The 20,132-nt window shown below is 43.8% G+C and overlaps 1 protein-coding gene across 1 annotated transcript in view; it reads left to right on the top strand.

Moving 5' to 3' along the window:
- The window catches only part of LOC137344720 (TBC1 domain family member 30-like), a 68,853-nt gene that overhangs the window by 36,894 nt on the left and 11,827 nt on the right, over positions 1-20,132 (top strand). Inside the window, exons 6-8 of the mRNA XM_068007851.1 lie at positions 6,407-6,575; positions 9,010-9,178; positions 14,830-14,926. Of these exons, the coding sequence (XP_067863952.1) occupies positions 6,407-6,575; positions 9,010-9,178; positions 14,830-14,926 (435 nt within the window). The remainder of the gene's footprint in view (positions 1-6,406; positions 6,576-9,009; positions 9,179-14,829; positions 14,927-20,132) is intronic.

Genomic DNA, 20,132 nt, shown 5'->3' with positions numbered 1-20,132 from the left:
TACCTTGTTTGTTGAACATGATTGCTTATTGCACAAGTGGAGCTTTTGCCTTTTAGGAGGATGTACTAGTTTTGCATTGTACCAAATACTTCTTTAAATACTTCCATCTCTGAATCCCTGTATAGTGACAATACATCGTGCAAAGAATTATACATCAAAGCTGTTTGAATGCTTCTGCTGTAGTGTATTACAGGAAGACGTTTTAATTTTATCTAAAGCCTTCTATAAAATAGATTTGTTCCTTGAGTAAAGCAGCCTCTTTTGCCATTTAATTCCCAGGAACAGTGGATTTTCAATTTAAGCCGGATCCTGAGCAGGGTTAAAGAAAATCGTGAATGTTGGAAATTTGAAATGAAAACAGACAATGCTGGAAATGAGGAGCTGGTCAATCAGCTTCCTAAAGAGAAAATAACTTAATGTTTTAAGTGTGACCTTTCTTCAGAATTGGCCAGTCCAGACTGAGGGTCTCACCCAAAACATTAAACTATTTTTCTCTTTCAAATGCTGACTAACCTGCTGTGTATTTACAGCCTTTCTGTTTTTAACCCTGAAGACAACTGCCAGATGTAGCTTGGTCAGTGATCACTGTGATTCTTTGCCTTATTCCTATATATGTAAAATGCTGACATTTTGCTAAATTGGTGCTATGACTAAATCAAAACCATCCTATTCAAGTAATTTGATGATTGAAAGAGGGCAGAGAACATCAATTAGAAACAAGTTGGTCTGTGACAGTGACAGTTTTCTGAAAATTCTTCTGTCAAATCACCCGTTGCATGTAATGCGTTGGAGCGTTTTTTGTATTATTACTGTGTTTCTACTTATTACTACATTATGTGATTGTCTGTTGCATGGGGTCTCTCGGGAACAGCTTTCTATTATATAGGGGACATGAATCCACTCCATGTTGCAGTGAAATCCTGAATGCACCCTCGCCTGATATCTCTGTATTTTTCCTTTCATACGTTACACTTGAACAGTCCAATATGCTGCGAGCAGTGACTGAAACCAGCTGATTTTGAATCATGATCCTCCATGCATTAAATAAATATGTAAGTAGGGCAGTATAGTCATGTGGTACCTAAATGCACCAACATGCTGTTCTGCAGAATGACACAGCGTGGGTTTGTGTTCTGCAATTCCACACAATGGAGGGAGGGAAATGTGCGGGAGGTACAAAGCCCAGGCCTGTTGTCATCCACCTCCAAATAGTTAGTCACAGTGTGGCATCAAGGAGGGCTGATCAAAGTATTTGGCCTTCTTCCTCTCTCAGTTGCAAATGGTGCAGTGGACTGAAAAAGAAGAAGAGTGGAAATGTGTATTAATATTCCAATGATACATGCTGGGTGTTGTTACTAACTCATCAAAGTGTTCCCATGTCTGAACCAGCAGAAGACAGTCCCTCAGGTGGTGAAATCGGGACCCCGCATGGAACAGATAGCGATTTAGAGGTGTCTGCATTAGGTGATTCACCGAGCACGTGAGTAAGAACAGGTGCAGGTGGAAACGACAGCTCAGGAAACAGCTCACCAGAGGGCAAGCTCAGTTTCTAGTTCTACTGTAGAGGACAGAGAAGCAGACTTTAGGGAACCAGCCTTTAAATGAAAAATGCTTTCTGTGCCAGCAATTGCTGACTGTATTGGATTGCCTGCTAGGGAGCTTCCACAATATGTCACTGGGTGCGGAGGAGCCCACTACCAATCTGTGTGGGATTCTGGCATACGGCATTGACACTCTGTAAACAACCATGGAGTGTGTGATCACCTCAATGGTTGCTGTAGCTGGACCCTCCTTGCTGGATGATAATACTGGGACCATGCAGGCGCCGTGCTTCACTACCTCCCCTGTCGTGGACAGGCTGGGAGACCAAATGGATAGAGGCTTCAGTCAAATCATGGATGTTCTCACGCAGATCAGTGGGTACCAGGGGTAGTCGTGTAATGGGAATGGAACATATTGCCCTCTCTCAGGATGGTAGGACAGTGGATGTGGTATACATGGATTTCAGTAAGGCCTTCGATAAAGTCCCCCACAGGAGACTGGTCAAGAAGGTACGAGCCCATGGAGTCCAGGGTGCCTTGGCACTTTGGATACAAAACTGGCTTAGTGGCAGAAGGCAGAGGGTGATGGTCGAAGGTTGTTTTTGTGACTGGAAGCCTGTGGCCAGTGGGGTACCACAGGGATCTGTGCTGGGGCCCTTGCTGTTTGTGGTCTACATTAACGACTTGGATATGAATGTAAAAGGTATGATCAGTAAGTTCGCTGATGATACAAAAATTGGTAGGGTGGTAAATAGCGAGGAGGATAGCCTCAGTCTGCAGGACGATATAGATGGGTTGGTCAGATGGGCGGAACAGTGGCAAATGGAATTTAACCCGGAAAAGTGCGAGGTGATGCACTTTGGAGGGACTAACAAGGCAAGGGAATACACAATGAATGGGAGGACCCTAGGCAAGACAGAGGGTCAGAGGGATCTTGGTGTGCAAGTTCGCAGATCCCTGAAGGCGGCGGAACAGGTAGATAAGGTGGTAAAGAAGGCATATGGGATACTTGCCTTTATTAGCCGAGGCATAGAATATAAGAGCAAGGAGGTTATGATGGAGCTGTATAAAACACTGGTTAGGCCACAGCTGGAGTACTGTGTGCAGTTCTGGTCGCCGCACTACAGGAAGGATGTGATCGCTTTGGAGAGGGTGCAGAGGAGATTCACCAGGATGTTACCAGGGCTGGAGCGCTTCAGCTATGAAGAGAGACTGGGAAGATTGGGTTTGTTTTCCTTGGAGCAGAGGAGGCTGAGGGGGGACATGATTGAGGTGTACAAAATTATGAGGGGCACAGATAGGATGGATACTAAGGAGCTTTTTCCCTTCGTTGAGGGTCCTATAACAAGGGGGCATAGATTCAAGGTAAAAGGCGGGAGGTTTAGAGGGGATTTGAGAAAGAACTTTTTCACCCAGAGGGTGGTTGGAGTCTGGAACTCACTGCCTGAGAGGGTTGTGGAGGCAGGAACCCTCACAACATTCAAGAAGCATTTGGATGAGCACTTGAAATGCCATAGCATACAAGGCTACGGACCAAATGCTGGAATATGGGATTAGATTAGACTGGGCTTGATGGCCGGCGCGGACACGATGGGCCGAAGGGCCTCTATCCGTGCTGTATAACTCTATGACTCTATGACTCTATGACTGGAGGAGATGTTGGACATGACCACTAATGCAGGGGAGCAGGAAATGTTCTGCTGAAGCGCTCTTCAAAGAGCTGCTTCAATGAAGGCAAGTGTTGGAGCCTTCCCACTTCCTCGCCAACTTTTCTGTCATCAATGTCATCTTCCTCATCATACTGAATGTCCTTCCCAATGGTGGCTCCATGTATTGTACCCAATACAGTGCAAAGTTATGCAGCATACATGCAAATCACTATCATGGGACACTCTTGGTGGGCTGTATTGCAGGAAGTCCAGGTAGCAGAATTGTTGCTTGTGGACACCAATGGTCTGCTCGATGAGGGCTCTAGTTTGGCTGTGGATCTGATTGTAACACAGTTCAGCCACCACTTGGAGTCACGAGCCAAGTGTGCAGGAAATAGCCCTTGTCCCCATACAGCTAACCTCTCACTTGCTGTCCAAGGGCAAAGAGTTGGGGGAGGTGGATGATTGCCACAATATGAAAGCATCATGGCAGCTGCCAGGAAAGCAGGCACAGACCTGCATGATGCAGTGCTGGTGATCACATAGTCGTTGCACATTAATGGAATGGAAACCCTCGTGATCCATGAAGGCATTGGGGTCATCTGAAGGAGCTCACAGGGCAATATGATTGCAGTCAATCAGACCCTGGATTTGGGGGAAGTCTGCAATCTGTGCGAACCCCAAAACCATATCCTGCTACTTCTTGTTGTCCATGGAAAGTGTTTGCTCTTGCAAACACATGGCATCAGTCAACTGCTTAATGCAGACATAAACTAATATCCACTGTGACAGCTTGGAAGAAGCCAAAGGCAAAGTTGAGGGCTGCAATGACCTTGACAGCGACAGGGAATTAAGTGCTGCCTGTGGCAGTGGGTTGCAGGTTTTGTTGCAAGAATCAACACTGCTCTATGACAGCCTCCCTTGAGAAGCATAGCCTCCTTATGCACTGCTCCTCGGAGAACTGTAGCTATGTTGTCCTGGGTCTGTATACTCTGTTAGGAGGGTACGGATTCCTGCAAGAATGTCCCCTTCTGTTTGGTCACCCTGCAGCTGCAGCTGTTTGTTCCTTCCTCTTGTTTCTCCTCCTCTTCTCCTCCTGGTCCTTTAGCCAGCGTGCAGATGCCAGAAGGATCCCCACGAAGAAAGATGCACGTTGCCAGAAGCCTCTTTAGAGTTCAGAAAGTTGTATGGCCGCTGCAAGTACTTTGAAATCTAAGTAACAAAAAAATCACTATTACAAGCAAAATGTTTCCCGAACCCTTGTAGCGTTTTAGCTGAGAGCAGGTGAAGATCCCTTTAAAAAAAACACTGGAAATGGCTGCCTCCTGACTTGTACCGCCTATGGTTTTCAGGCGGGTTGATGAATTGTTGGTAGCATCACGGGCAGAGATGAAAATGGTGTTGGGGTCTTGGCAACCATCAATTTGATCCTAATTTGCATAAATTAATGAGGCCTCCACCTGTTTCTGGTGGAAGTTCCAGCAGTGAGTTGGCGGCTCATTATTTTTCCTGTAATTTTGGACCCATTACGGCCCCGGTTTTAGCCGTAAATGGAACGGTAGCGAGATGAAAATTGGCCCCAGTAAATCCACCGCCAGAAGCAGGGATAACAACTTATTTTATCAGTCTAATTACTTTGCGTGAAATATATATCTTTTAAGTGTTTTTGATTTAGCTGAGGTACAGTGTGGCGGTGGTTCAGTGAATTACAAATTGCCTGTTTTATCTGCAGTGTAGAGAAATCCTGATCCAAGCAGAATATTTTCTGCTAAACTAGTTACATGTTTATCAGGATTCATTTGTATTGAAATTCCCTGTAGAGCAGTGGAAGGATGTCACGCCTGTGGTCTGCAGCTCACTTATTAGAGAGCAGATGCTGTTTTTTTGTTTGGCCAGTGTTCTGTTTATTCAATCCCCTTTCGTCAGTTTATTTGCTTTTTCCCTGATGCACCGTCACCGGATTGGAGAGGGTGGGCTGGTGACCTGCTCCCAGGCCTCTGCTAATGCTTCTTTTCATGTGCACTAGAGTGGCTCCGGGTGATTACCTCCTACCCTGCGCCAGATATATCAGTCTTGTTTTACTTTGATTATCAAATCCTGCTTCTGGTTTTTTTAATAGAAAATTCTTCCCCAGTGAAGAGGGGGAAAAAAATCAGTTTCAACACTGCCTCCCAACTCCTCCACTGGTCTAGTGGATAAAGGCACAGAAAGAGAGAAAGAGAGCATGAAATACCTCTTGGGTATTGCAATGATTGCTGATTCTGCAGCTGAACTCTGCAGGACATACTGCAACAGTATGCCAACTCTCCAATTTTCTCCCCACATCCTAAAACATGGCACTTATGGGAAAGGCACTGCCCAGTGAGCACTAAGCTGTACAGATTGAAGGTTCCAGGTTTGATTCCTGATGCGTGGCATGTTAGCTGATCTCAACAGGATCTTTTGCAGAAATTGGCATGCTGCAAACGACATCAGTGCCACTGAACTAAGGAGGCAAAGGGAGGTAATTTTGACTTAGGGTGATGGTATAAAATGGGCAATATCGAATCAGCTGCCTGTTATACATCTCTCCCCATTATTATTTTCATTGACTTCAACAGAAATGAAAATCGGGAGAGTTGTATAACGGGCGGCTGATTTGATAATCATCCATTTTATACCATCACCCGAAGTCAAAATTACCCCCAAAATGTCAGATTAGGTTTCCACTTCCAATCGCTATCCAGTGACTCTTTCTGGAAGATGAATGGGGTTGAGCATCAGAAAAGGTTAGAAGAGGGCTCAGCTGTGATGCTGTCTATAGTTGAATAGCCTCGTGACATGCATTGTCTAGGCTCACACATGAAGAATGGCCATTTGGGCAAGGCACTGGAGAGCTGCCAAAGCCTCTGGAACCATATCCCAGTAAGAGTCAGTGCCTTCAGGAGAGAAGGGGAATAAAAATGGACAGAAAAACCCACTGCCCACACTCACGGGTGGTTACGATTGACTAAAGTGTGGAAGTAATTTCACACTGTTGGCAGCACATTCCTAGATTTCCAATGTGCACTTTTGCTGTGTTGACTCTTTAACTGGAGAGCGCAAAGCCGGACAGTTGTCCATAATTTGTCAACATCATATACTTTGGGACATTCTGTACTATAACCACATACTTCATAGGAAAGATTTCATTTTTAGCATTAACTCATGTCATATGCTCTTTTATTTTCTTGCAAGGTCCTGGTCTATCTACTTGACAGAGTTCTTCCAGACAATTACTTTGCTAACAGTCTCAGTGCTTTGACTGTTGATGTTGCAGTCTTCCACGATCTGTTAAGAATCAAGCTCCCTGAGCTCTCGCAACATCTGGACAGCCTTTGCAGAGCAGCCAAGAAAGCCAATGATGGTAGGTTCTGAGTATTTGTCTTGACATTTAAAACATATCAGAATGGTTAATTAGAAAGTATGGTATTTTCACCAAGTATTGTCAATTTAACGAGCTGTTTTGCCTAGAGATGAGCAAACCTTGAACCATGATATAAAACACAGCGGGAGATATTTAGTAAAGCCTTTCTTTAACGTGAAGCATCTTTGGATTGTTCCTAAAGGGTAGATACCTGCATGGTGCAGAACTTGGCATAAAACCCAGGAAAGTTCCAAGCTTAATCCCTCACCTCTGCTAAGTTAGCTGATCTCAGGGTGGCAGAAGTGGATTCTACAAGTGGTCTCAATGCCCCTGAGTTAGTGAGAGAAAAAAAATTCACCAAATAGTTCTCTCTCCTGATTGCTAGCTAGTGACTATGCTGAGAAGTGAAATGTGTGGACATTGGATGAGGCCAACATTTGGTTTCGCTGTTGTGCCCTCAACAGTTAAATGGCTTGCGCAAACTCACTCTAGACTCATAGGACCATGAAGAAGGTCTACTTGGACAAGACACCAGAGAGCTCACGTTGAGTCAGCGCCTTTAGGTTCCAAGTTTGTTCATCTTTATGTTTTTCCACATGCCCCTTCACTCATCTTAATTTGAGTTTTCTCACCACTCCTTATCCCTTGCTGTACAATGCACCATTTTCAAGGTTGGAAGGCAGCCTGTTTCCATGGATCCGCCTAAAATTTCTTATAACCAACCTATTGGTACATGGAGCAAATTGGCTTAGCCTGGATTTCTCTCCCTTCCTCCATTTGGCACCTCCTGATATTGCCTGGTTGAGATTGGGAACGTGCCATGTAGAGAACTATGAGGATGAATCAAATCTTGCCCCTACATGGGGCAATATTTCAGCACACTTAGATGATACATGTTCAGACCCAGCAGCATTATAGGTTTTTTCAGCATAGTAAATTGTAAGCCAGTTGTGCTAAGTACCACTACAATGTTCATAAAACTGCTTTTACTCCAATTTTTTGAAAGTGATGATCCTACTTGGAGTAGTCTTGCTGCATTGAATTCAAATATTCCTCATATCTTTTCAGTTTTATCCTCCGCATTATGTCAACCCACCCTCGCAAGTCCTAGGCCTCTGCTAATGCAGTTTTGGTAGTTAGCTATCAGTTGTTCATCAGTCTGGGGGATTTTCCCTTCACTTCCTGTGCATAAGCATCAAGTCTCTGTTCAGTGCCTGTGCAGCAGCACGGTTCAGACATGGCCCGTACTGAGTGACTGATTGCATGAGCTGTGGTTCAGACATTTGCAAATTGGCTGCTTTAGCTGCAGTTTACCGAAATCCTGATTCAAGCAGAATATTTCTTGGCAAACTGGTTACGTGTTTATCAGGTTTCATTTGTATTGTCATTTGTATACACTGGAAGGTTGCGTGCCTCTGTGGTCATGCAGTTCGTTTATCACAGCCCAGAAACACTGCAATCGCGAGACTTCCTAATGTTATTTAAAGAAAGAAATTGGCCCATTTTCTACTTTTTGGCAAGCCTGCTTTCAGACCTCTACCAATGCTGTTCTTCAGCTGGACTGTAGCAGATGCACCAGAATGACTCAGGGTGTAAGTGCAAACACCTGTCCTTCCACTGTGACACAGTATTGATGCATAGACCACCACATCAAATTCTTCACTGAATGTTAGATTTAAAAAAAAACCTGCAGGCATTCTGAAACAAAAATTAGTGGAAAACCTTTTTTTTTGGTTAAATTAGTGTTTCCACTCAACCAGCATAGGAGATTTACCACCAGTTAAATCCATTGCGGAATTAGCAAACCAGCATAATTACCATCCATATGTCACTTAACTGCTAAATTGAGTAATTTTTTTGCCGATAGAAACTATTTCAAAATTTGATGCACTGTATTTTTCCTTCTCATTGATTTTCCCGGTGCAGTCATGGCTTTCTCCACCCAATCCTTCTCAGCTGGGAATGTGGGTGAATGGACATCGGGCACCACGTCTGTTTCAGACCCAGTGTTACACTGCCACTTTACGAGAAAAGAAAGAGTAGGAAATGAGATTGTATTGCCCACAGCCTCCGTGTGGTGATAATTGTCACTGCTAGTTTTGCTTTCCAAAATCCTAATCTGTAGCAATGGACAGGATCAATTTACACTTATGTTGCCCCTTTAGTGTAGTGAATCGCCCCAAGGCACATCACAAAGGGAAAGGGGGGGGGGGGGGGAATTAAGGGAGATGACCAGTTGTGCTGAAAGGTGGTTTTGAGGAGGTTTCTGAAAGTGGGGAGAGATGCAACAAGATGTAGAGATTAGCGCAAACAGGAGGGCAAGAAACACCAACCAAGCATCCTCTAACTTCAATGTTTTTTTTAAAGAAATATAACTTTGGTTGTAAAATACATTTCAGATCCTTTTCAAACTGTGAATTTTGTTTCCAAACAGGGAGATGTGTGCTGCCACTTACCAGTGTCGTCACCATGCAGTGGTTTCTGACTCTCTTCACTTCCTGTCTTCCCAAAGAGACCATCCTCCGTGTCTGGGATGCAGTCTTCTTTGAAGGGTCAGAGGTGCTGCTTCGAGTGGCTCTGGCTATATGGGCTCAACTTGGAGAGTGAGTACCTGCAATTGTTTTTTTTAACATAAAACCCTGAATTACACCAAATGAGAAGGGCAATGCGGAGGGTTGGGTTTTTTTGGTGAGAGGAGATTGAATATTCCACCTACCCCATTATAACTACTTTCTCCTCTTTCAGTCTCACTGCCTCCTTCAGTCAACATGGTCTATGTTGCTGCTTTCACTATACTTTCAGTCAGCACTGCTCTGTATCAGTGACAGGAGCCGCAAGATGGGAGGGGTCTCCTTGTCTGTTTCCTTAATCTGAGTTGATGTGCTGAATCTAGTGGCTTATCCAGGAATCAGAGTTCCCATTGAGGCTCAGTGTATACGCTGGATAATAGGCACTCTGTTAATAAGAGCCCTCAGTGAAAGAGAGCCTCTGTACACCATAAATTCTTTCCCCACTTCCATTCTGCAATGCTTTATAGGAATACCTGAATAAGCAGGACATTTTGCTCACTAAAGTAACGTTGTCGTTAAGATGTCGAGCTGTTCCAGTACCGCTACAACACTGGCATCTACCCAACAAAGTGGAAAATTGTCCAGTTATGTCCTGGACACAAAAAGCAGGACAAATCCAATCTGGCCAATTACCGCCCCATCAGTCTACTCTCATCATCAGCAAAGTGATGGAAAGTGTTGTCGACAGTGCTATCAAACGGCGCTTACTCACCAATAACCTGCTCACCAATGCTCAGTTTGAGCTCTGCCAGGGCCACTCGGCTCCAGACCTCATTACAGCCTTGGTCCAAACATGGACAAAAGAGCTGAATTCCAGAGGTGAGCTGAGATTGACTGCCCTTAATGTGGCATCAAGGAGCCCTAGTAAAATTGAAGTTAATGGGAATCGAGGAAAATTCTCCAGTGGCTGGAGTCATACCTAGCACATAGGTAGATGGTAGTGGTTGTTGGAGGCCATTCATCTCAGCCCTAGGACATCGCTGCAGGAGTTCCTCAGGGCAATGTCCTAGGCCCAGCCATCTTCAGCTGCTTCATCAATGGGAACACCACCACTTGCACGTTCCCCTCCAAGTCACACACCATCCTGACTTAGAAATATATCCCTCATTGTCGCTGGGTCAAAATCCTGGAACTCCCTACATAACAGCACTGTGGGAGTTCCTTCACCACACGGACTGCAGCAGTTCAAGAAGGTGGCTCACCACCACCTTCTCAAGGGCAGTTAGTGATGGGCAATAAATGCCGGCCTTGCCAGCAACACCCACATCCCATGAATGAATAAAAGAAAATACTGTTATTGCATCGAACTAGGAATGGCTGGAACTTTGCATTATAGTTTGCTTGAATGCAAGTCTAGGATCCTGCAGTTGGGGCTGCGAGGTAACCCCATGACTTATCCCAAACAACAGAGAATCGGTCTTACAGTGAATTTCTGCGGGGGTTGTCCTGCACGTCTGCTGTAAGTTTGACGGAAGAGGCATGGAATCCCCGGAAAAATGGGCCATCTTCCCAGGGTTTCCGAAGCTCTTCGGCCAATGTTACAGGAGGCAATTGGGAGAATTGGCAGAGATTCAATCCCATTATCTTTTGTCAGATGCTTGACGAAAGAATCACTTTTTTAACCAACATAATCTTATTGGCCTGTCATCTCCAACAATTTGATTAACTTTAATGTATCAGATTTCTGAGAATATCTGCAGGATAATTTAACGTTAATTTATTTTTCAATTTCTAAAGTGTCATAGAATTTGATACGTTATATATTAAATTGCTATCTTAATATGATTGCTATCTTAATATGATGCTTCTAGTTACAAAACATCTCTTTTTTAAATATAAAATAATAGACATTATAGACTCAGTAGTCAGAAGTTTGTGGTGGGAGGAGGATTGCAGAATGAATCTCCTCTTTCTTGCTGGCTGAGATGGTTTCCTTGATACTAATGGATTTGGTATCAAATGGACATGCAGTTGTATGTGATCTTCATTTTTTACCTTTAACGAATAGACAACCTTATCCTTAATTGTGAGTAGCCATGTTGATGCCTCTCAATTTCATCTGTCTCATTGGGGTGGATAGGCACTGTGCAGGGGCCAGTGAAGGGGTAGGAACCAATGGCTTAGCTATGGGGAGAAAGGAAATGCGAGTTACCCTGGCATAATCACCTACACTACCCACTGGGCAACTCAAGAGTATCATTGGCAGAAGTTAGCTCCTGCCTTCTCAGCCAAGGTAACACAAGGAAAAGGGAGAAATCTTTTTAAAATAACAATAAACAGTAAATGAAATAATATCTCGAGTCCTAAGTCTTCAAACCAAATGTTAAGTGAGGTTTCTAATGGTGTGATTTATCTAAAATCTGATTTAATTTCCAAATTGAGAGATTTTGTATTCTGGACTATATTGTATTTTATAATACAAATCAAGGCCTATTGCAAGATATAAATAGGACATTGTCTCTTTAAATAAGCAATTTATCTTCCAAAATGAATAACACATAAACAAAAAATGACATGTTGCCAAACACTAAGAAAAGACCCCATTCCAATTCCGGGCTAAGTAGTTTGTACACTTAGAATTCCAGCTATCAGAACTTGAGACAGTCAACACCAATAACAATTAGATTGTCTATGTGATTACATTATGTGAGTGGTAAATCATTGATCTGCTAATAGAGAATTATACTGACACTGTTAAGTAGATTTCAGTGTCGTAACTATTGTTGCATTCTTGGAATCTGTAATAATCACTTGGGCAAATTACTTTCATTTTCAGGACATCCATTTAGTGGTGAAAACCCTTGTTTATAGGTAATTGTAACAAAAAATCATTATGCAAACAAGAAATCTGATCGTGTTAACAGGATTTTTACAGTGGAATTTATTGCAAGGATTTGGGTAGCTGATGGAGTAAAGATGGGCACACCAGCTATTTCCATCTGTCCTCAGGTAGACGGAGAAGGAGTTGGGTGGCATGGTGAGCTTGCAAGCAAAAAATGGTGCATCTACAAGATCATTTTGCATATTTGTGCTACTGATAGGAAATCTTGCTGGCTAGCCACACATATCAGGAACTAATGGGCTCACTGCTCACAATTTTCCTCTCCTCCTGAGTGCCCAGTATGCACTGCCAATGGGGTAGGCTCAGAAAATTGTCCCTTCATGCAATAATCAGAAACCATTTCTAGCATTACATAGGAACCTGCGAGATAGGAGGTGAACTCACCTTGCTTTTAATCCAGGCACTAAATGGCCAATTTTACGGCTGCTCAGTACCTTCCATAATGGACAGAGAATTGCTAGCAGCACACACGGTTTCCCAATATCTGCAGTCAATGGCCGAGGCATTTCACTATTATAAAGTCAGCCCTTAAATATAATTATATTGGTTATTGTTGCTGGAGTTCAGAAGTGCGCAGCATCTAATTAGGCTGCTTACATAAGAACATAAGAAATAGGAGCAGGAGTAGGCCACGCAGCCCCTCGAGCCTGTTCCGCCATTCAATAAGATCATAGCCAATCTTCAACCTCTACTCCACTTTCCCACCTGATCCCCATATCCCTTGATTCTCCTAGTGTCCAAAAATCTATCTCAGCCTTAAACATACTCAACGTCTCAGCATTCACAGCCATCTGGGGTAGAGAATTCCAAAGATTCACATCCCTCTGAGTGAAGAAATTCCTCCTCCTCTCAGTCTTAAATGGCCGACCCCTTATCCTGAGACTATGTCCCCTAGTTCTAGACTCTCCAGCCAGGGGAAACAACCTCTCAGCATCTACCCTGTCAAGCCCCCTCAGAATCTTGAATGTTTCAATGAGATCACCTCTCATTATTCTAAACTCCAGAGAGTATAGGCCCATTCTATCCATTCTCTCCTCATAGGCCAACCCTCTCATCCCAGGAATCAATCTAGTTATGCAACTACTTCAGACTGGTTCCTTCTTAAACACTGTCGGAGCTGCACTGTAGTGCAGCAAGATACTGAGACATGGCTGTGTGATTGTCTGTCTGAGCTACGGACCTCAATATTAACCACCCATCCCCACCCTGGGCGGAAAGGGGGTGGGGGCGATGGTTAAACCATCAAATATGTGAAACGCAACCTCAACCTCCCGCGCACGCGCCCGTTGTCGTTTTACGGCGGTGGATATCGTGGCGTGCAAGTATCCCGCCTTGAAGAGGCGGGTCGCTTGATTAACATATTTAAATCAGGCTCCCGGAATTGGGAGCAGGAGCGCTCCCCCCAGGCCCCTCAAGGAAACCTTCGGCCTCCCCTCTGCCGATCACGGCCTCAATCTCTCTCTCCCCCCTCCGGATTGCCAACCTCTCCCACAAGCCGCTATGTCCTCTCTGCCCCCCCCGCCCCCCACCGTGATGGCGGACCTTCCCCCCTCCTGATTGCCGGGGACCGTCCCCAAGCTGTTAAGTTCGGCAGGACTTTTGTGTCCCCAGTCTTACCAGGTTCTTCGGCCATTTTAGGCCTCCCCCGCACCCTCCCCGCCTCCCTGTAAATATCAGGCCATGATGTCTTAAGTTCCTAAAACAATGCACTAAATATGTATTATTAAGATATTGGTTTAGTTTAATTACCTCTGTGAAGTGGGTCTGCGACTCCACGTTTGATGTTGTGTCCCTTGGAAGTTTGAATAGACTCACCAAGAGAGACAAAACATTTGCACATATCCACCTTTAGAAGCAATGACAGAATGCTTGGGACAGGGATTTCACTCCCTGCTTCTGACCAAAAGTGACAGAAGTCAAACAGCTTGCAGTTGTAGAACTTGCCGTTGGATTGTTATCTACATAGACTTCAGCGCCCAGACTGGACATGTTGCAAATACGACTATGCTGCAACTTACACGTGTGAATCTTGTGCTTGCAGAGTTGCTTTTAAGATGTGTTCAGAGCAACTGCACCTCATGTATGTCCCGTTGTCGCTGAATCCATCCCACAGTATGAATGGAGCAGCTTTGGCACAATGGAACCTGATACAATTGGAAGCTGTTCAGTGATATAAAAGGGCGAGTTCAGTTAGTACATGTGCTCGGAACAGTGACAATTTTTTTTCAGATTAGCAACATGAGCTTTAAACAAGTTAGAGGTGGAGGCTGTAAAGGGTTATGAGTGATCATGGGCTTTAGCAGGCTCCCAGTGGCCATAAGTCTGCAGATAGGGGAACCTTTAATTTGGCACCAATAATATAGCCTTGCTGCATAAATTCACGAGACAGTTGGGGAAAGAAATTCCTTGTAATGATAGATTGGACTGCTAACCAGAGTTGGTGTTACTAGGATACACTCCTGTTGTAATGGATTTAGAGACATTGTATACCTTAATATTTATAAGCACAAATGGAAAGCTCAAACCACTTGTGTAATTGATCTTGCTTTGTTACATTCATTTAGTGACATTCATTGGATATGAAGTCGAGCGTTTCTGTAAAAGTTTAGCTGCCATAACATTTCTGATGTATTCTTTTAAATCCAGGAAGGAAGGTATTGTCAATTTATCAGTGTTACAGGGTCACGGCAGGTGATCTTCACTCCTCTATGATTTTAAAGAGGTCACCTAGTTAATAAAAACCAGTATTATCTTTGCTCAGTAAGTCTGGGTAGCTGGTTCCTGTTACATGTTCTGGTTGTTATGAGCTGGTTTCTGTAAACAGCACTTTGACTTGTCACAGGTGGATCAAAAAGTGTCAGAGTCTCGATGAGGTTTCCAAATGGCTGAGCCAAGAGATGATGGAGGCTAAGCTGATGGACTGCAGTGAGCTGATGCAGGTGAGAGTATAAAGGCCAAAAGTAATTTAATTTGAAAGTGAAAAGTGGTAACCCCAGGGCACTTGATCTACACATTCACTGCTACAATTTAGTTGTCTGCCTGTTATATCACAATACTATTCAGGAAGGTGTCAGCCGTGGCTCAGTAGTAGCACTCTCATCTGTGAGTCTGAAGGCTGTGAGTTCAAGCCCACTCCAGACATTTGAGCATGTAATCTAGGCTGATACTTCATTTGTAAACAATTTTACAACACCAAGTTATAGTCCAGCAATTTTATTTAAATTCACAAGCTTTCGGAGGCTTCCTCCTTCGTCAGGTGAACGATGTGAAAATTTTCACAACGTTCACCTGACGAAGGAGGAAGCCTCCGAAAGCTTGTGAATTTAAAATAAAATTGCTGGACTATAACTTGGTGTTGTAAAATTGTTTACAATTGTCAACCCCAGTCCATCACCGGCATCTCCACATCATGATACTTCATTGAGAGAGGGCCTGTTAGTGGTGCTGCCTTTTAGATGCAACATTAAACCAAGGTCCTGTCTGCTTCCCTCAGGTGCTTAAAAGATCCCATGACACTATTCAAAGAAGTGTAGGGGAGTTCTCCCAGTGTCCTGGTCAAAATTTATCCCTCAACCAACATCACTAAAACACATTATCTAGTCATTTATCTCATTATTGTTTGTGGGAGCTTGCTGTGCACAGATTGGCTGCTGTGTTCCCCTACACTACAACACTTCATAAGTATTTCATTGGCTGTGGTAACTGTCCATAGGCTGCCCCATGGAGGGAGAGGACCTTGTAGTGGCCTCCTCTCCCTCCATTCTATCCCCAGTGACTTACCTGTTGATGGTCCCAGACTTCGCTGAGGCCTTCAGTGAGTCTTTGTTTCAAATCATCGGGATGCTTCTGCCCCTTTAAGGCCCCTTGGTGAATCCTCTGGAGCTGCAGCAGCGTCCTCATTGCAGCATCACTGGAGTTTCGTCCTCTGCATGGCGGTGTCCCTCTTGACAGCAGAAATCCTGCTGCGATCCCACTGTGCATACTTAATGAGCCCGATCCAGGAAAATGGATAGGGGCAGGGGCAGCTATAGAGCGGCAGGCTGACCTCCTACCCTACTCTGAAGAGGAGAATCCTCTTCCTCCCTCCCCAACTCTCCATCTAACATGTCCAGTACTTGACTTCTGAATGCTTGATGCTGACACAATGTGCAAAAGGTGTTATATTTCCCAGCATCCTTCACAATGCCAAGGAGAAAAAAATCACCCAAACCAATTCTGCAACAACAGTTTTGGGGAAAAAAAAGTTTGTTTCAATAATACATGAGGTAGAGTTCAAAGGTGGAATCTCCTTCCTTTTGGTACATTGAAAAAAGAAAGACTTGCATTTATATAGTGCCTTTCACGACCTCAGGACGTCCCAAAGCACTTTACAGCCAATGACCAGATCATCTGTTTTTAGGTGTTGGTTGAACATAAGAAATGGGAGCTGGAGTAGGCCACATGACCACTCAAGCCTGCTCCACCATTCAATCAGATCATGGCTGATCTTCGTCCTCAACTCCACTCTCCTGCCCGTTCCCCATATCACTTGATTCCCCTAGAGTCCAGAAATCTGTCTGTCTCAGCCTTGAATATATTCAATGACTCAGCATCCACAGCCCTCTGGGATAGAGAATTCCAAAGATTCACAATCCTCTGAGTGAAGAAATTCCTCCTCATCTCAGTCTTAAATGGCCGACTCCTTATCCGCAACTATGCCCTCTAGTTCTAGACTCTCCAGCCATGGGAAAGCAACCTCTCAGCATCTACTCTGTCAAGGCCCTCATAATCTTATATGTTTCAGTGAGATCACCTCTCATTCTTCTAAACTCCAGAGGGATAAATACTGGCCAGGTCACCAGGGAGAGCTCCCCTGCTCTTCTTTGAATAATGTCATGGGATCTTTTACATTCACCTGAGAGGGCAGGTGGGACCTCAGTTTAACATCTCATCTAAAAGATGGCACCTCTGACAATGCAGCATTATCTAGATTATGTGCTCAAGTCTCTGGAGTGGGACTTGAACCCACAACCTTCTTACCTCAGAGGCACAAGTGCTACCAACTGAGCCACAACTGACACCTGAACCAAAGTAACACTTTTCTATCTTGCGTTCTGAATTGTGATAACATTGGCAGTCCAATTATCAGATTATACTTTAAAGGTTGACCCGGAGAAAATATCCAACATATAAGAAAATGCATGTTGTGTTGTCAACGTATTAATATGTTTCTGGGATTTTTTAACTCCTGAGATCCTGGGAGGGAGATGGCTCTAATTTCTTTTGAAGATAGTGGCATGTGATGATCTGTATCGTCACCTAACTTTGCTCCAATCTTAAAGCCTTGCACATCATTGGATGCTACAAGGATAACATTTGTAGTAAGTTTGAAGTGAGAGGGTGTGTGTTAGCTAGAATGGATGACCTATTAGAACTGAAATGGTTAGCAACAGGTGACAACATGAAGTGATTTAATTTGGCAACATTATTGAGTGGCACAAGACCAGCTTAGTTTCTTTTTTCCCCACTCTATCCATTTGACAGCCTCTTCAAAATCAAAAGCCCCAAAATGATTTTCCATTTATTGATCTCAGATTTATCAAGTTGACTGACAAGTAAATCGCTGGAAAGGGGACACTCCATCTCTAGGTAATCTCTATCAGGGCAGCTCAATGGATATTAATTTTAGACATTCTTTTTTAAGAAATTGAGTAGGAATGTGCAGTTAAATAATTTCCTTTTGGCTGTATAACTCTGAGGCAACTGTCAGCTTGGCTCAGTTGATGGCAATCTTACCTTTGTCAGAAAGTTGTGGTTTTAAGTCCTACTTCAGGGATGGGATTTTCTGCTTCTGCACTCACCAGCCCACAATTACTCACCCATTCACTTTAATGTGATCTGAGCACATGTACTAGGCTGACACTTCAGTGCAGCACTGAGGGAGTGCTGCATTGTTGGAGGTGCCGTCAGTGCCTTTAGGCTAAGTAGGAAAAAGATACCTTCCTGTAAGGTGCATGTATGTGGATACAAGGTGAGGACAGGGTCAATCGCAGCTCTAATACCCCCCCCACCACCCCAAAAGTTGGATAGTCTGCCAATACTCAATGTCTAGGCTGTCACAGGAAGAACAGCAATCTGGGAAAAGTATGGAGGGCTGCTAGCACCTGTTCATTCATATCCCTGCACCTGTCACAGATTGGGAAAAGACCATTGGGTCCATTAAAATTGACTACATAATGTGCTTCTAAAATTCAGAGACCAAATGTGCTATGTTAAGATGTGCCTAATGTGCTTTCTGACCCCCCACACCCAGCTCCCCTCCCCCGATCCCACAAGCAGATTTAGAAGATTATTGATAGTTTTACTATGGAGGGGTGGGAGTAAGTTTTCCTCAGAAGTTATTTGAATAAAGACACAGCTCCCTTCAAGTAAACAATTTTACAACACCAAGTTATAGTCCAGCAATTTTATTTTAAATTCACAAGCTTTCGGAGGCTTCCTCCTTCGTCAGGTGAACGAAGGAGGAAGCCTCCGAAAGCTTGTGAATTTAAAATAAAATTGCTGGACTATAACTTGGTGTTGTAAAATTGTTTACAATTGTCAACCCCAGTCCATCACCGGCATCTCCACATCATGGCCCTTCAAGTAAGGAAGACTGTTTAGGATCTGCAATGTTGGATCACCATTATAACCGAGTTACACCTAATTATCAGCAATCACTGACTGTCCTAACTAGTGCTTCAATTATTTTGCTACAACCAAATACTGCAACAGTAAAAATCAAGTACAGACTTGCTGGCACATTGCCATGCTTCACTGTGCTGGCAGGAGCAAACCAAACCCAAGGTGGTGATCCAACATTGGATTTACATTCTAACAACTGGGGCCAACAGAATTCTCCAGAACACATCGTACATCTTGTACCATTATGTACTCCAATCAAACAACATTGACCTGATTATTTCATAGAAACCAAAAGCCATTGTGTTTATTTACGAACCAAGTCGTTGTAAGCAAGGTAGAACAAGAGTATGCCTTTTTGTCCCATATGAAAATGATACTAATGTTGGTCTCATTGCTGTTCCCCAACACAAAACATTCTTCATGCAACGGATCGATTCACAAGACAGTGTGGAATTCTGAGAACTGTACTTTCATCAGAACATTTTGCCTCAAACACACTAGGATATATTTTTTCCTCTTTTGTTTTCGTGGACAAGTTGTGCTGGGGAGTGGCTGCAGTTGTTAGCAACAGTTGTCTAGAGTCACAAATTTAAAGCAAGGGCTGGGTCTTGTTCAAATGGCACCAACAGTTTTCATCTAGATGTGCTGCCAAGTGTGGTATAAGGGACAGCTTTAATCATTATTATTATTTAAATATAGAGGAATATAAATATTTTGACATTTTTGTGGTGACATTCTTATTCCAATGTGATGTGTCCTGGAATGGTACAAATGACTCACAATGCCCCACGTGGCAGGATTCCAGTCTCAGGCCATTAGGGAGAGACGAAGCAAAGGTGGAAAATCAGGTTGAGTCACTCCATCTGATACCAAAACATTAAAAAATGTGACAAGAAAGGGTCATTCAGCCTACCAAGCCCATGCCCTTCACAGAACATGGGCAATTTGCCCTATTAATGGTAACCATTGACTCACTATCCTGAGGGAGGAAATCAAACAACCACTGGCAAAACTCCCAAACAAAAATTCTGTGAAGCGTCTTCCCTACCCCCAAAGGTAATTGAGCAACATTCCGGCATATTAATTCAACCTCACAACCCACACTATTTAACTCTGGCCCATTACATTTCACAGATGGCACATCCATGACCATAAACAGCACAGGAACCGTTGTGTCTTTAGAGCATTTGATCGTCCAGGTCACTGGGGTACTCTTCTCCCCCCTAGTTCATGAGGCACTCTTTCCCCCCGCCCCAGGTCACTGAGGTACTCTATTATCCTCTAGTTCATGGAGACAATCTTTCCCCTCCCCAGGTTGCAGAGGTAATTTTCTCCACTTTGCTTTTTTCTGCTGCTCCCAGCTCCAACTCCGGATGCTGCTGCTTTGCTCGTGGGTCAGACTCTGCCAGGTATTGCAGCCAGAATTTCTGCCTGCTGTATGTGATAGAACCTGTTCCTGGAGCAAAGCAGCAGTATTAAGTG

Source organism: Heptranchias perlo, chromosome 27, assembly GCF_035084215.1.
Source record: "Heptranchias perlo isolate sHepPer1 chromosome 27, sHepPer1.hap1, whole genome shotgun sequence".
In the NCBI taxonomy this organism is placed as follows: domain Eukaryota; kingdom Metazoa; phylum Chordata; class Chondrichthyes; order Hexanchiformes; family Hexanchidae; genus Heptranchias; species Heptranchias perlo.
The sequence above is the reverse complement of the archived record's forward strand: the minus strand, read 5'-3'. Positions and strand labels throughout refer to the sequence as shown.